Source organism: Balaenoptera acutorostrata, chromosome 2 (assembly GCF_949987535.1).
Source record: "Balaenoptera acutorostrata chromosome 2, mBalAcu1.1, whole genome shotgun sequence".
Lineage (NCBI taxonomy): Eukaryota > Metazoa > Chordata > Mammalia > Artiodactyla > Balaenopteridae > Balaenoptera > Balaenoptera acutorostrata.
Window position 1 is genome coordinate 161,387,847 of NC_080065.1, and position 17,647 is coordinate 161,405,493.

The following is a 17,647-nucleotide window of genomic DNA, read 5'->3' on the forward strand; positions in this document are numbered from 1 at the left end:
TATTTTTGTTTATTCTTTAATTTCTCCTCTGGGTTATGCTGGCATAAAGGCAGATGTTCTTTTTTCTCTCCTGGATTCAGTAGCAGAGAGTAGCTGCTAGGAATCTGGAATAATTGCTTGTTCATTTTCTTGACTCTGACATCTTTTTTAGAGGAGAATAAGCTCAAAGTAGCATTCATTTAAACAATTTAATCTATCCATTTGAATTCTGGTGTGGTTGTTTCTTGCACTGTAGTATGTCTCTTGCTGGTGTTTATTTAGATCAGTCTGAGAACTTGTTTTGGTTTAATATTTGAGAGTTTACAGTGCGCTTTGCTGCACAGAAAATAAATCCTTGTCAGCAACTGAAAGAATCAACGGAAAGAATACTAGACTAATGATCAGACGAAATGAACTACCTTAGAGGCTCTTCCTTTGTCTCAGTCTTGGAGATTCAGACTCATTAAAAAACTTTGAGTTTCTTCTAAAATGATAGAAATTAGAATACTTTCTTTTCATATTAAAGATTCATGAATCCAAATCATAGTGATCTTATAGAATCTGAACTTCATTCGAGTATGTTGCATATATAATAAGTGCTTTTATGTGTCCCTTTTCTCGTTCTTGAATATTCTTAATTTAAAATTTATAATAAGGTATAGTGCTGGTGTGTGAGTGTGTATATATAGCTATCAAGTTTTACCACTTTGTAAGCTCTGTTTTTGGATAAGAACTCTATCCTACACTTTTGGTGTATGTTGTATAGTATTAAAAGTATAAAAGATTCTTGTTGACAGTTAATTATTTGAAAATGCTTCTCTTCACTTCAGATCAAACACAAATAAATCCAGAGTGTATAATTAACATTTTTTAAAAATTAGGATTGCATTTAGTATTTTGGCCAGTTTGTATTTGAGATAGAATTTTTTGTGTGTTAGCTGGTAAGGAACTAATTGTTACAGAATAAGAGTAATTCTCTCTGTTATAGGGGAAAGATATAATTTTCCAGGGACTTGATTTGCATCTACTGTCCAGTAGCCATTTACTTTCAAAATAATGCGTGAAAATTTGTTTTTGTCAATCTTTCATCAAAAATTTATTGAGCACTTACTATACCAAACACTGTGCCGTGCCCTAGAGTAACAAGATGAAAGTCCCAAGTTCTAGAAAGTTTTTCTTGAAGACAGATACAAAGAAATAAATTGCAGATTGGGCTGGTAAGTGCTCTTCTTAGGGACACATACGGTACAGCACAGATCAGAACATCACAGAGCCTGAGGATCGACTTGGGTGATGTTAGTAAGAATTATTATAAACTCTTTTGCATCTTGCATTGATAAAGTTTCCTCAATGTATGTATTTACATGTTTCAGAAAAAAAATCGTTCTTAATTTAACATAATAAGATGCAGTACTGGTATTTTTTCTAATGGTTATCTTGACAAATAGTGCATTGAACTCTCTGGGATACAGTATAATGTTTGTGATGATGACCGTTTTCATGTATCCATAATATTCTTTTTCTGTAACTAAAAATAGCTCTAGTCTCCTTGGTTCTGTCATTTTAGAAATCAGGATAAACTGGATCAAAGCATTCTCTTGTTCAGAGAAACTAATGGAAGTTTTGCCTCAGAAGAGCTTCTGATATTTGTCTAAAATATATGAAGCATTGTTGTGATGTTTTGTTGTTTTTGAGATGTATTTTTCTAAAAAATGATCATAAACCCTATCAGAGATTTAAGAATTTTCATTCTATTGTTCACAACATCCTACCATTTCATTGAGATACAGCCTGGTGTAATTTTAGCACAATCCTTGGACTAAATTTTAAGCAGTTATTCTTCCAGTCTTCCAGCTCAAGCTGAGTGTTAGAGTGAGCAGAAGTAGACTAGTGAGTGTTGGTGTACAATTTGGCATGTGAGAAGTGTGAGATCATTTTGGAGAGTGTCATGAGCAGAATTCCCAAATAGAAATTTTCCTAATATCTGACAACTGAGATTGTCCTGCTAAATTCAGCATGTGTTTTTGGTCGGTCATGGTAAATGTCTGTGATATGTGCAGATATGCTCACTTTATCTTCAGTATGAATGTGCTAGAGAAAGAGCAGCCTGGCTTATTGCCTGCTGCTTCTTTCTTCTCCCAGGGGAGTTGGCAGGAATTTTAATAAAGTGAATCTAGCTTGAATGTAGCCTAAAGAAGAGGTGCTGATTCCCATTTCAATGGAGAAAATTGCTGTGTAGCCTTCTCGGCTACCAGTCAGAGCATCATTTTAATTCTGTATTCTAGTAAAATGGGTGCAAGCAGAGCTGAAGAAGCAGGGCACATTAGTCGTTGTATTTTCTTTCTTCACCAAAACAGTGCTTGCCATACTAGTATAATCACAAGTGCTAAAGTGTATTGGAGACTGTTAGCTGTCGTCAACATCTGTTTCTCCTGATTTGAATGAATTTGGTGATGAGTGTCCAGAAAAGGAGGGACAGTTGTACCTAGAAATCAGTTTCATTGTTGAATTTAACTTCTGATATTTCCCTGTGGGATAAGCTTGCTCAGAATTTATTTGGATTATTTGACTTCCAAAGGTAAAGAATGAAACTGGAGGTTGATTATAGGCTTCAGAGAATTAGCATTTTGACACATCTTTTTATTAAGGATTTTGAACTCCAACAACTGTTGAGAATCTTTACAGCATGATGCGGATAGTTAAATTTATTTAAAGAATCATATTCATGAATTCAAATACCTGATAATTTTATTGTAAATTTATTTTTCATAAGAAAAAGCCAGTGCTTTTCAAGAGTTTGAAGACTGCCATAATTGAAAGTTCACTACTTGCTAAGCATAATACCAAAACCAGAAACTATAAAAGAAGAGGTTCTTATCTTTGCACTAAAAAAATTCTGTATTTAAGTTGCCATAAACTATGTTAAAAGAAAAATATAGATTTGGAAATATATTTGTAACACGCACAGCAGGCAAAAGGTTGTTTTCCAAATATAAAAAGATCTTAAAGTGGATTAGGAGAAAGGTTAAATGTCCCCAAAACAAAATGAGCAAAGAACAAGAACAGATGAGTCACAAAGGAAGGAATACAAAGCGCCTGTAGATGTGTGAGTAGATATTCAGCCTTACTTGTAATCAAAGGAAAGCCCAAAAAAGAAAGAGAAGAAAGAAAATACCCAGTTGTCAAAGGTATAGGAAAGTGCTCAGACATCGTTTGGTGGAAGTTTAAATCTGTACAGACCCTTTTAGAGATCATTTGTTGTGTGTATTAAAATCATAACTGCGTACCCTCTGATCCAGGAATTCCACCTTTCAGAATTTATCTCCAGGAAAAATTTGGATAAATGTGCAGAGATACACATGTGAAGGTGCCTGTTATAATAGTGGAAAATGAGAACCAAACTAAATATTTATCAATAGTTATAAGTAAATTATTTAATATCAACACGTTGGAATTCTATGGCAGGCATATTTTTTCCCCAGTGTTTAAAATCATTGTAAAATACAGCTTACATTCACCATGTTAAATTTACCATCTTAACCAAGTTTCAGGTGTACAGTTCATAAGGTACATTCATACTGTTGTGCAGCCATCACCACCATCCATCTCCACAACTCTTCATCCTGTAAAACTGAATCTCTGCACCCATCAAACAGTCACTCCCTGTCTCCCGTCTCCCATCTCCCCAGCCCCTGGCAACCACTCTTGTGCTTCCTGTCTCTGTGAGGTAGACTGCTCTAGGGACCTCATGTAAGTGGACTCGTGTAATATTTGTCTTTTGTGACGGGCTTATTTCATTTGGCATAGTGTCCATCCATGTGGCAGCGTGTGTCAGCATTTCCTTCCTTTTTGAGGCTGAAAAATATCATTAGGCATTTTTTTAAATTTAATTTTTGGGTGGGTAGTACATACATTTAGTTCAAATTCAAGAGGAGGGAGGGTTAGGAGGAGAGAAAGATGGGAAGTGGCTGGGAAGTGACTGCAGATGTATATGGGATTTCTCTTAAGGGGTGATGGCAGTGTTCTAGAATTAGATAGTAGTGATCAATGTATAACTTTTAATATGCTGAAAACTGCTGACTTACACACTTTAAACTGGTGAACTTTATGGCATGTGTGAATTATGTCTCAATAAAGCTATTATTAAAAAATTTTCAATGTCAGTTACACCTCAGTTAAAAAAATTTTTATGCGGAATAGAATAAAGTTTTCTTACATGTTGTCCCCCAGTGATTCCAGTTCGTTCCTCCCTTCCTCCCTTCTTGCCTTCCTCTGTTCCCCCAAATAACCATTAATTATTACTTGTGTAACATTACAGAAGTATTTTTATTTCTTATGATATTTTTTATTTGTAGTAAATAGTAAATATTTATTGTTCCCTACCTTTTAACCAAAGTGGTAGCAAATTGAACACAGCCAAGCAGGCATCTCTGAAGTCTTTTCTCTTATTTTTAAAGGTAAAATTGTCCCTTTTTATTGATTACTTGCTTACTGTAGGGGATTTAGATAGTACAAAAAAGTATGAAGAAAAATGTAAAATCTACCCAGACACTGGTAATTGTTTGCATCCTTTTAGACTTTTCTCTGCATGTTTATACTTTTTAAAAATTAGAATCGCAGTCATCCTATACTTGCTATTATATATCTGCTTTTTTACTCTTAATATGTTGTAACTGTAGTTTTTATCAGTAAATATAAATCTACATTTTAAAAAATTGATGCATATTATTAAACTGGGTGGACATTTCTCATTTACTTAACTCATCACCTATTAATATCCATTTAGGTTGTTTCTAATTTTGTCGCTGGTGTAAACAACAGTGAGCGTCTTTGTACACTTGCCAGATCGTTTCCTTGAGATATTTACTGCTGTTTTGCAGTTTGCCAAAAATTTTAAACAATGTCTGTTTTAACATATATGCCACAAAGATTTCAATGATATTATTAGCTCTGTGAAAAGACGGTGCAGGCATTTATATCCTCACTTTAAATATGAGGAATCTGAAACCCAGAAAGATGGCAATGTGTTCGAAATTAGGTTGCTCTTTAGTGTGAGAGCTGGAACTAAAACTCCTGTCTTCTGATTGTGGGTTAGTTTCCTTCCACTGGGGCACACTGCCAGACCTTGAATACCTTGAATACAAACGGTGATTTTCTGTTGTTGCTTCTTCATTTCTAAAAACATGATTCTTTTTTTTTTTTTTTTTTTTTAATTTTATTTATTTATTTATTTATTTTTGGCTGTGTTGGGTCTTCGTTTCTGTGCGAGGGCTTTCTCTAGTTGCGGCGAGCGGGGGCCACTCTTCATCGCGGTGCGCGGGCCTCTCACTGTCGCGGCCTCTCTTGTTGTGGAGCACAGGCTCCAGACGCGCAGGCTCAGTAGTTGTGGCTCACGGGCCCAGTTGCTCCGCGGCATGTGGGATCCTCCCAGACCAGGGCTTGAACCCGTGTACCCTGCATTGGCAGGCAGATTCTCAACCACTGCGCCACCAGGGAAGCCCCAAAAACATGATTCTTGATGTAACTTCCTTTTAGGTTCTTTGTATAATGTTCTAGAATTTATCCATTCAGATTAAAGGTTCATATACCTTCGTTAGGGATACAGGCTAAAGATATACCCTCTGGAACATTTTACTAGCTTATCTGCACTAACATTTTCATTTAATTACTCAAATTACTCACTTATATTGTTATCTTCTTCTGTATAAATAGCACACACAGCCTCAGTTTTTTGTGTTTTGTTTTTTGTTTTTAAAGCTTCAAGTTATCTAATTACCTTTGGGTACTAGCTTCAGTGGGCTGCGAGAATTGCTTTAATTCGAATGCCAGCTCTATTACTTACTGTGTGATCTTGGGGTGAGTTATTTAAGTCTCTGTATGCCTGGTGTCATCATCAATAAAATTCAAATAATAGTACATGTGTTATAGTGAGGATTAAATGAATTAACACATAAGGAGTGCTAAGCACATTCTGGCATGCACTCATATGTTTATTATTTAATGTGCTAACTTAATTGTAAAGCACTTAAAAGTCATTTTGTATTTTGCCATCCTTTGTGTTTTTTGGTGAAATTTTTTGTATGATGTGTCCGTATTCCTATAGGTTTCCCCTGCCTTTCCCCACTCCTCACCTTCAGTTCCGTGTAATACCTTCTGTTAATCTTGAACAGTGTCTATTTAGTCAAGCAAAGTGAGGAGCTGCCAGACTGACCTTGTTTCCTGTTGGTAATAAACACAAATTAAATTACTGACATTTTACAGATTATCTCAATCAGTTTTAAAGACAGTGTAAAACAGAATAATGTGAATCCTCATTTGCTAAATGCAGGGTTCTGAGAGCTGTGGTAGCTGCTTTCTCTCATTCCCCGTAGTCTGCTTTGTTTCTGCTACTTGAGGAGGAAAGCTCATTTGGGTTTTCTTTTTTGTCTCTATACCAGCACATGCAAATGACAGTCCAGGCTCTCCAGGATGAATTGCGGATCCAGAGGGACCTGAACCAGCTGTTTCAACAGGATAGTAACAGTAGGACTGGTGAGCCTTGCGTGGCAGAGCTGACGGAGGAGAACTTTCAGAGGCTGCACACTGAGCATGAGCGGCAGGCCAAGGAGCTGTTCCTCCTTCGAAAGACTCTGGAGGAGATGGAGCTGCGGATTGAGACTCAGAAGCAAACCCTGAACGCTCGGGACAAATCCACAAGAAGCTTCTGGAGATGTTGCAGAGCAAGGGGCTTTCTGCTAAGGCTACTGAGGAGGACCATGAGAGAACAAGGAGACTGGCAGAGGAGAGATGCATGTCCACCACCTCAAAAGCCTTTTGGAGCAGAAGGAAAAAGAGAACACTCTGTTGAGAGAGGTGAGTGGCCACTTTCTCAGTTGTTATGACTGTCTTTTTTTCCTGATTAGTCAGCATTTTGACCTAGATAAATTTATATGCTCTCCTGAGCTAGTGCAAGGGAATTTCTTCTTTCTTACCTAAGTTCTGCACTGATTTCTGTTCTGATTTGCTGTCTTGTATGAGATGACATTGGCTGGCATGTATACTGGTTTAATACCTTTCTGGGGTTTTTTTTTCCCCCTCCTGATTTCTGTAGACTCATTTTGTTGCTAGAGGGGCACAGAATTTTCTTGATTTGTTCCTCATCTATTGATTTGTTCATAGAGACACACACAACAAAACCAGAATTACAGTAGCTAACTACTGCTCAATTTTAAAATATTAATAATTGAAAGTAAGCGATTCCCTCAGTTTCGGTGTGCTTATAAAGTCCTAGGCAGCAGTAATGGATGTTTGCCCTGTGGTTTCCATGGAAACTGTTGCCTTGCTGTAAAAGATCCGTGATAAAAATTATTTGCTGCCCTGGAGGCACAGCTAGAGGGGATACAGAGGTATGCTGTCACTTATTTTTAGAGAGGAAACTCAGACTTTAGCTGACCACTGTGTCTACTGATGATTTTTCACTTTCCTATGTAATGCTTCATTTTAAGAAAGCTTAAGTGAAGAATTCATCTTACATTGAATTAAAAAAAAATGACAGCTCTACTTCTCTATATGAGGTCAGAGTCTTCAGATAATTTTCACATTTGGATAGGGGGAAAAAAAATCTCAGAACTATTTTAGTGCCAGTCTGAATAATCCCTTTTTAAATGAAGGGTGAGGAAGGCGGTTAAAAGCAGCAGAACAGCGACTTCCCCTGATGATGGCGACGGTCTGTATCTGCTCTCTGCAATATGGTAGCCACTGGCTGCATGTGACTGTTGAGCAGTTGAAATGTGGTTAGTGTGACTGAGGAACTGAAATTTAAATTTCATTTAAATATAACTAATTTAAAATTAAATTTAATTAATCAAATTTAAATTTAAGTATCTCTGTGTAGGTAGTGGCTACTGTATTAGGTAGTGCAGCAATGCATAATGCATAATGTGGGTAATGTTACCCGCTTTTCTTAATAATTTGTCTTGAACATCTTTCTTTGTCAGTACATGTAGAGTTTTGTAATTTCAGTTGAATTTATAATGTTCTGTTGCATTTATTTATATTTCTTACTGTTGAACATTTAGACTACTGTTAATTTTTCATTATTATAAAACTGTGCTGCACTGAATATCCCTAACCATATATCCCTGTACATTAATTTTTTGCTTTAGCATAAATTTCCAGAAATGAATTTGCTCAGGGTGTGTACGTTTTCAAAACTCTGAATATCAGTCTTGTCTCCCAGAGTGATTGGACCAGTTTATCCTCCCAGAAGCATATACTGTATTTTTACGGTTAATCTGCAGCTATGTGCGTTACAATCTTCAAATTACTGGACTGTATTGTTTTAGAAAATTTTCTATCAACTACTGTGTTGTAGGCAGCATCCTGAGTTTCTTTCATTTTACTTTCAAGAGTTTATATTTTAATGAGGTAACCTGGAGCCTGGCCATAGAACATTGTAAGAGAAGGTGTAATCATCTCAGATAGCATGCAGCATGAAAACCCTACCAGCATCGTGATGAACTTTGAATGTTACGTTTTTACTCCTTCTGTTCTGAATATTTCAACCTGTGCCCATTTATTTTTGAGTTTTGGAGTTACTAAAAAGTGAATAGTTAAGGATTATGGAAAGCCACAGTGTTATTCTGGCAGAGAACAACCAGCAATATGGTGAATTTGAACAAGTAGTAGGAAAAAACATGAATTTAAGACTAATTTTGAAGTAACAAGCTCTACAAATATTAAGTCCCACTTCTGAACATAATGTGGAAAGAAATATAGGCCTTGTTAGTTGTATCAATACACAATTCCAGTTGCCATTAGTAATGTAGCGTCATCTTACAGGAAACACAGTCCTATGGATTAAAATTATTTAAGAGCAAGTAGAAGTGATTGCTTCATGAACACATGTTTAGAATGCTGGTTCTCCTTTCTTTTTCTCCTACTTGCCTTCAAGACTTAGCTCAAATTGCAGTTCTTCTGTGAAGTCTTCCTTGTGCAGCTCTATACATATATGTAGATGAGCCAGTAATATTATAGTATACTTCCATGTGTGTTTCTTCATTGTTCACTTAAGTTTTTTGCGCCAAGGATGTGTGTATATATATATATATATATATATATATATATATATATATATATATATATATGAAATTTTGTCTTGTCAGTGTCTTAACAAATGCACAGTGGGTACTCAAGAAATGTTGGTTGAATAAGTTGAAATATAGGGAAAGAAGTTTAAGCCTGGAGCTTACAGAAAGAAGGATAGCTTTTCCAATTCTTTTTTCTCCAGTGTGACCACTGGATACTAAAACCTAACGAAGGTTAGAAAACAAACTAAAACCCCAAACCAGTTTTGCTTATGAGTTTAGGTATAGAAGTTGTAAATAAGATATTGGCAGATAAAATCAGCATTATGATAAAAGGATAATATTCTGACCAAAAGGAGTTTATTCTAGGAATCCAGAATGGCTCAATATGTCATTCACAGTTATAATTTGTGATAGGTGAAAGGAAAAGATAACCTCGTAGTGGTTGATAGCTATCTCAAAGACGTTAGATAAAATGTTAGACACTTTGAAAACTAAACGAAATGAACTAAAAATAAGAATGGAATGATACCTTTATAGCATGATTTAAATAAAACAACTCAGTAAATATGTATTATAAACATATTTTAAACTAGTAGCCAGAATTGTGCTTACTCTGACGTATACTAAGACGCATCCATTAAAGTTACGGAGAGGCAAAGATACTGTTCATCAGTATTTACATTATTCTGGAAGTGTTAGGCAGTGCTGTTAGATAAGGAAAATGGAATAAATAATATCAGTAACGGCAATGGAAAGGATAGGGCTAAATTTTCATTACAATGTAGATGGGAACATTAATATAAAAGATGCTGCTTTCCCCCAACTCTGTGAATTTAGTGTAATCCCAATAGGAATATTCTTGACACGTGCCCAAATGATGTTGCAGTTTCTTTGCAAGGAGAACAGTGCGGGAACACTTGTTTAAGCAGCTCATGATATATGTATTTGTATATGATATATTTTAAACCCAGTGATATTAAAATCTGTGGTACTGGCACAGTAATAGATAGCTAGATTGATGAGACAGAATAGAACCCAGAAATAATATAGTTTTAAGCATATGATACATGTTTGGGAATAATCGCCATCTATTTGGAAAACAGTACATAGTTACGTCAAATTAAGTTCTAGATGAAATAAAGAGCTACTTGTTAAAAAATAACAACACTAGAAGAGAATGTAAGAAAAAGGTTTTAATACAATCTTGAGACAGGAAAGAATCTTTTATTGCCATACCAAGAGGCTTAAACAATTAAATTTGTGTATGTTAGAAAATACAGGTAACAGAAGCTAAAATGGTAATTTGGAGTAAAGCTTTGTAACATGTGGCTTGACTGTTTCGTTTCCAGAGTGACAAGGTGCTAGAGGCACTCGGCACAGCCTTTCTTTGCTCATTACTCAACAAACATCCATTGAGCTTCTAGAATGTATGTGATCCTGGGATACACGCTGGGTATACATTTTTCATGTCAGAACACATGGTCTGTGCCCTCCTAGAACTTAAAAATCTGGTGAGAGACAATAAACATAATTATGAGAGGAAATAAATTAGTTGAGTCTAATTATGTTGGGAGAGGGGATAAACAGGGTAAGTAAGCATCTTTGAGGAGGTGCCCTTTAAGGGAGATCTGAAGAAAGTTGAAACAGTCTTGCTGAGCATTTGGGTAAAATCATTTCATGAAGAAGGTTAACAGTTTCAAAGGCCAGATGAGAAGTTTTCAGGAGACAGCAAGGAGACTAGAGGACAAAAGCATATTGTCTAAGGGGAAAACAGGCATGAGATGAGAGGTTGAAGAGGTAGCCAGGGCCAGAGTCATTCATTGCATTCATCAGATATTTACTGGGCACTAACCCATGTGCAGAGCACAAGGAAATATAGTAGCAGTGAACAAAACAAAAATCCATGCCCTCTAGGAGACAAAGCACTTGCCTTCAGGATCCCTGCAGGTAATGCAACAATTTCATTCAAAGTGCAAGAGAAAACTGCACCAATGTTTAATCAAGGGAGTGATCTAGTTTAGCTTTTAAAATCTACTCTGGCTGTGTTGAGAATAAATGGGGGAGGGAAAATTACGAGTGAACAAGGAAGTCTGATAAAGAACAACTCTAGGTTGGGTGAGTGGTGACTTGAAATGGCTATTGTGCATTATATCACTAGTGTGTCAAGAAAGGCAGAAAGAATTGAGAGCTGGCAACACTGGGATATCCATAGGTTTTATTATTATTGGATTATTGTCCATCTTTTAAAAAAGCGGGTTTTCATCAGTTCCAAGACTCATAGTTTTTCCCATCTCAACAGTATGAAATTGAGTTAATAAGTCTTATCCTTGATGGCATCTTAAAATCTCTGTCAGCAAGGCCACAGTCCTGCTTGATTTGTTTGCCTGTGTACTCACAAACAGTTAACAGCTGCTCATTTTAGTCAATGTTGTGAGTATTGTTGCTATTTCTCATGTTAACTTTAGCTGTTGTTCAGTATGTCTTCAGTGATATTATGCTGTGAACCAGCATTGAAACAGTTATTGGTATGGAGAAAGTTATAAAACAGTTCAAAATGATATATGATTAAACTTTATGGTTAAATAAGTAAAAAAGGGTCTTGCAATCAGTATAAAATAAAAATTCTGAATGATAGAAGCTTGGGTCATGGTTTATTTGGAGGCATTTCCTTCTTTTCTTTCCAGCACATTAAACAGTGGTTTACCTTACAATCAGTGGCATCTTAGATTTGATGAAATACAGTAACATTAAAATGGCATTCATATCCAGGAACATTTGTGATTAGTTTCCCATTTTGTTTATGAACATGATTCTGTAGATAGCAGGTAAATAATTCCCCCAAATAAAAGCCAAAGAAGAAAAACAAAAATTAAATTAAGCATTATATTTTCTGTTTGTACTGAAATTACATTGTTACGTGACTTACTGTTAGATTTTGTATTGTTTACTGGAGTGCCTTCCCTTTGATGGATAGAAGCGTGAAGACATCTGTTGGACACATACTGAACTACAGTCAAGACGTGGTTAGTGCCTGGGGCCAGGCGTATGGAGTTTTAACAGGCTTTACAGGTGATTCTGTGATACACCAAAGTTTGGTTCTCAGTCTGTTGGCAGAACATACCTGAATTGGCTATGGAATTTTTGGATCGGCTATCCATATGCATATCAAGCATTGTCTATAGGCTGAATAAATATTTCAGTTCTATACGTGCTCCTGTTTTTTTGAAATGTAGATCCTATTGTGATGAATAAAATAATTTGTTGGGAATTCCCTGGCGGTCCAGTCGTTAGGATTCCGCGCTTCCACTGCAGGGGCCACGGGTTCGATTCCTGGTCGGGGAACTAAGATCCGCATGATGCACGACATGGCCAAAAAAAAAACAAAAAACAAATTAAAATACTAATTTGTTTTAAAACATTTACACGTATGTTAATTTTGGTCTCTATAATATTTTAGTCAACAAACCTTGTTTAGTGCAACTGCTCTCATGTTAAGATTTGCAGCAGTGTTTGAGGTTTAAAAGCCCTACTCTTAATCTACGGATTCAATGCAATCCCTGTCAAACTACCACTGGCATTTTTCACAGAACTAGAACAAAAAATTTCACAATTTGTATGGAAACACAAAAGACCCCGCATAGCCAAAGCAATCTTGAGAACGAAAAATGGAGCTGGAGGAATCAGGCTCCCTGACTTCAGACAATACTACAAAGCTACAGTAATCAAGACAGTATGGTACTGGCACAGAAACAGAGATATAGATCAATGGAACAGGATAGAAAGCCCAGAGATAAACCCACGCACATATGGTCACCTTATCTTTGATAAAGGAGGCAAGCATATACAGTGGAGAAAAGACAGCCTCTTCAATAAGTGGTGCTGGGAAAACTGGACAGGTACATGTAAAAGAATGAAATTAGAACACTGCCTAACACCATACACAAAAATAAACTCAAAATGGATTAAAGACCTAAGTGTAAGGCCAGACACTATCAAACTCTTAGAGGACAACAGAGGCAGAACACTCTATGACATAAATCACAGCAAGATCCTTTTTGACCCACCTCCTAGAGAAATGGAAATAAAAACACAAATAAACAAATGGGACCTAATGAAACTTCAAAGCTTTTGCACAGCAAAGGAAACCATAAACAAGATGAGAAGACAACCCTCAGAATGGGAGAAAATATTTGCAAATGAAGCAACTGACGAAGGATTAAACTCCAGAATTTACAAGCAGCTCATGCAGCTCAATATCAAAAAAACAAACAGCCCAATCCAAAAATGGGCAGAAGACCTAAATAGACATTTCTCCAAAGAAGATATACAGATTGCCAAAAAACACATGAAAGAATGCTCAACATCATTAATCATTAGAGAAATGCAAATCAAAACTACAATGAGATATCATCTCACACCAGTCAGAATGGCCATCATCAAAAAATCTACAATCGATAAATGCTGGAGAGGGTGTGGAGAAAAGGGAACCCTCTTGCACTGTTGGTGGGAATGTAAATTGATACAGCCACTATGGAGCACAGTATGGAGGTTCCTTAAAAAACTAAAAATAGAACTACCATACAACCCAGCAATCCCACTACTGGGCATATACCCTGAGGAAACCATAATTCAAAAAGAGTCATGTACCAAAATGTTCATTGCAGCTCTATTTACAATAGCCAGGACATGGAAGTAACCTAAGTGTCCATCAACAGATGAATGGCTAAAGAAGATGTGGCACATATATACAGTGGAATATTACTCAGCCATAAAAAGAAATGAAATTGAGTTATCTGTAGTGAGGTGGATGGACCTAGAGTCTGTCATACAGAGTGAAGTAAGTCAGAAAGAGAAAAACAAATACAGTATGCTAACACATATATATGGAATCTAAGAAGAAAAAAAGTCATGAAGAACCTAGGGGCAAGACGGGAATAAAGACACAGACCTACTAGAGAATGGACTTGAGGATATGGGGAGGGGGAAGGGTAAGCTGTGACAAAGTGAGAGAGTGGCATGGACATATATACACTACCAAACGTAAAATAGATAGCTAGTGGGAAGCAGCCGCATAGCACAGGGAGATCAGCTCGGTGCTTTGTGACCACCTAGAGAGGTGGGATAGGGAGGGTGGGAGGGAGGGAGATGCAAGAGGGAAGAGATACGGGAACATATGTATATGTATAACTGATTCACTTTGTTATAAAGCAGAAACTAACACCATTGTAAAGCAATTATACTCCAATAAAGATGTTAAAAAAAAAAGGTGTCAGATATGGGGATATATGTATATGTATAGCTGATTCACTTTGTTATAAAGTAGAAACTAACACACCATTGTAAAGCAATTATACTCCAATAAAGATGTTTTAAAAAAAGGCCCTATTCTTTAACTAGGTTCTAGGCTAGGAATTTTGGCTCTAACATGTCTGAGGAATGCCCATCTGTATCTTTGGCAGTTGTCAGGTAAGAGCAGAGGAGGTTAGAGGGAAGAAAAGAGAAATAAACATATATAGAAAAAAAAATAGAAACCTTGGACAAAGAGTAGGAAGAATTCAAAAAGAAAAAAGGTCCCTAGTTAGTTTTCCCTTTCCTAGTGATTTTGGAAAGTGTGAACAGTTGCATTGCATAACTTACTGATTCAGGTTATCCTTCCTCATCTTTTTTTTTTGTTGTTGTGTCATTTGTACCTCATTTCCGTTTTGACAGGAAGATATGTTTTCTCAGAAGCATGCTGTTACTTGAGATGGTAAAGGGTCAAAGTGCAGTGCTGTCTGACAACGGCGGAGTTGAGGTACAGGAGGAGTAGTGAGGGTTCCTTCTTCACTTCTCCGTGTGGAGTCCAGTAAGCCCAGAACTTGTGTGGAGGATTGAAATCTGCTGAAGGGACGTCTACCCTTGAACCAAGGGTGCTGGAGGCTAAAACCTGAAACTTTTTTTTTTTTTTTTTTTACTTGATTTTATTTATTTATTTATTTATTTATTTATTTATTTTTGGCTGTGTTGGGTCTTCGGTTCGTGCGAGGGCTTTCTCCAGTTGCGGCAAGCGGGGGCCACTCTTCATCGCGGTGCGGGGACCGCTCTTCATCGCGGTGCGCGGGCCTTTCTCTATCGCGGCCCCTCCCGTCGCGGGGCACAGGCTCCAGACGCGCAGGCTCAGCAATTGTGGCTCACGGGCCCAGATGCTCCGCGGCATGTGGGATCTTCCCAGACCAGGGCTCGAACCCGTGTCCCCTGCATTAGCAGGCAGATTCTCAACCACTGCGCCACCAGGGAAGCCCTAAAACCTGAAACTTGAAAGAAAGAAATTTCAGACATTAAGTACTACTTTTCAGTCACAAATGATCCTTTCTCTCAGTTGTGTAAGTAAATGTTGACTTACTTTTAAAAAGAAAGAAACTACTAACATCGGAGAAATTTTGTTCCTAACTTGTTTGTTTTCTTTCTCTAGTCATTATTCTTTATTAAATCAGTGAGAGGAACTGAACACATTTTCTACCGTGTACCACAGTTGACAGTATAACAAGGTCCATATAATTCTACCTGTATGAATCTCTGGGCTTTCTTTAATTTGTGTAGAGTGAAAATTTTCAGGCTAAAAAGAGCGAAATAAAGCAAGCACTAGCACATTCGACTTCTTACACTTGTCTGAATGGTACATTCTTTTTTATTCCCAGAGTCCTCTCCCTTTATTAACGGTGCAGGAGTCAGAGGCTCGATGTGCTCTCTGGGAAAGGGGAGTTGGTCAGCCCACTGACTGCAAGAGGTGTTCATGATGAGCTTTAATGCGCAGGCCTTTGAATGGAGATCTGTTAGGACTGATAGGTTTTACAAGCTCTTAACAGGAAAGCTTTATGCCTGCGAATGGTTTAAAGTGCACCCTAGGTCCTTAGCAGAGGAGGATTTTTTTTATTCAAATGCATTTCTTTCCTTATATATCGCTGATAAGCTTGCTAGAGTTTAAAATGAAATTGTAATAGTTTCACTGTAAAGCATTTGGAAATTTCCCTAATATCTGTGTGCCCAATTTATCACCTGTTTACAGTGTAGGGAGTAGATTCAGTGTGGACAGACTGGAGGCTGGGGGGTAACTGATGAGTTTGTTGTTTTAATGCAGGTGAGAGGTGATTATGGCCTGAACTAATGTGTTCAGATTTTGTCCTGGATTAATGTGGTCTGCATTTTACTGTCTTAATGAAGTGTTTTATCTTGCAGGGGTTAATTGTAGATTAACTCGATCCTTAACGAGACTTGCTTTTACACTCTGTTGGCTCTAGTCTAGGTAGCCTTCCCTCCAGGGCTAGACTGTCTCTACTCCTAAGACGTGGCCTTTCTGGTGTCTCTGCTGAGTGCCTCTGATGTTCTCTCCACTCTGGCTCTTTGGAGCTTGAATTCTTCCCAGCCCCATGTGAATTCAGGTAGTTGCTCAACTCATAGCTCTCTGGTAGTTGTTCTTTGACACTGTGGAGTCTTTCCCTGTACATGCAGGCTTAGTATTTGGTCAAAGACTCCAGGGGACCCCTGTCAGATCAGACACTGCTGCTTTTCTGGCTAGCTTCTTCCTCTGTGTCATTCTGCTCTGCACATTTCTCCTGTCTTTGGGACTCTTACCCACTGATCTGTCTTCTGAGCTCTGCGGGACTGCTGTTTTCTGTTTGGTCTTCCTCTCCCTGCATCACATATTGGATAGCAAGTCCGGACCATAACCTTGTTAGTTTCTCTTCTCTCAAGGATCATACTCCTGTGCTGCTTGTTTTCCAGCGTCTGAAAACAGTTGCTTTATGCATTTTTGTCTAATTTTAACATAGTTTATGACAGGAGGGCTAGTCTTCTATCTGTTATGATCAGATTGTGTTGACCTTGTAGAGGGTGAGAAGTAAATAGGAAACTCGTTGAAGGATTGAAAACAGACTATTGCCGTGATTTGTTGATGCTTTATCTAGAGTACACCATTGCTTTCTTTAAAATGGACAGAGGAAATGAAAGGAAACTTAACTCGAGGCTGTTGTAGTAATCTAGGCTTAAACTAGACTGGAACTGGAGTGAAATGATAAATTCAAGAAATCTTTTGAAGCTGGAACAATTAGGACCTGCTCTAGAAGGTGGTAGGAAGTGAAGATGTGGGAGGAATGAAAGGAGACACTGTGCTGTTTGGCTTGAACCACCGGGAGGGTAATGCCATTTAAGGAGATGGGCGAGACTCATCAGTCTTCAGAGGAGGGGCTAGGTTAAAGAGGAGAAAATGACGAGTTTTGTTTTGGATGAAATAAGTTTGAGTGACCTAGTAAACATCTATATACATGTCAAATGGGCAGAGCAGAGGGCAGGGCTAGAATTTCACCAGCACTGTTCAGATGGAGAATATCCATCTGTATTCTCTGCCATCACTAGGGGCTGTACCAGGGTACTCTGGAAGTACTGGCTGACTCAGAGACATTCCCAGAATCTGACAAGAAAATAGCCTGAGGAGGTCTGGTAACTTCAGGGTGATCCTTGAAGACCCTAACTGTGATATTCTGCCATCTCCTTCCTTCCTTTCTGATCCTGAACGCACTGACATTTGGATTGAAAAAAATAGCTATGTTTTTCTGCCATTTGCT

The 17,647-nt window shown here is 37.6% G+C and overlaps 1 protein-coding gene and 1 long non-coding RNA gene across 2 annotated transcripts in view; one reads left to right on the top strand and one right to left on the bottom strand.

Moving 5' to 3' along the window:
- The window catches only part of LOC130707183 (ELKS/Rab6-interacting/CAST family member 1-like), a 112,976-nt gene that overhangs the window by 25,452 nt on the left and 69,877 nt on the right, over positions 1-17,647 (top strand). The window contains 3 exon segments of the mRNA XM_057540404.1: positions 6,417-6,669; positions 6,672-6,758; positions 6,761-6,831. Coding sequence (XP_057396387.1) covers positions 6,420-6,669; positions 6,672-6,758; positions 6,761-6,831 — 408 coding nt within the window. The 5' untranslated portion in view covers positions 6,417-6,419.
- LOC130707384 (uncharacterized) lies at positions 11,680-17,013 on the bottom strand. Its single transcript, XR_009007279.1, has 3 exons — positions 16,659-17,013; positions 14,685-14,979; positions 11,680-12,389 (listed from the first exon to the last, which is right to left on the bottom strand). It is a non-coding gene; the product is annotated as an uncharacterized LOC130707384 (long non-coding RNA).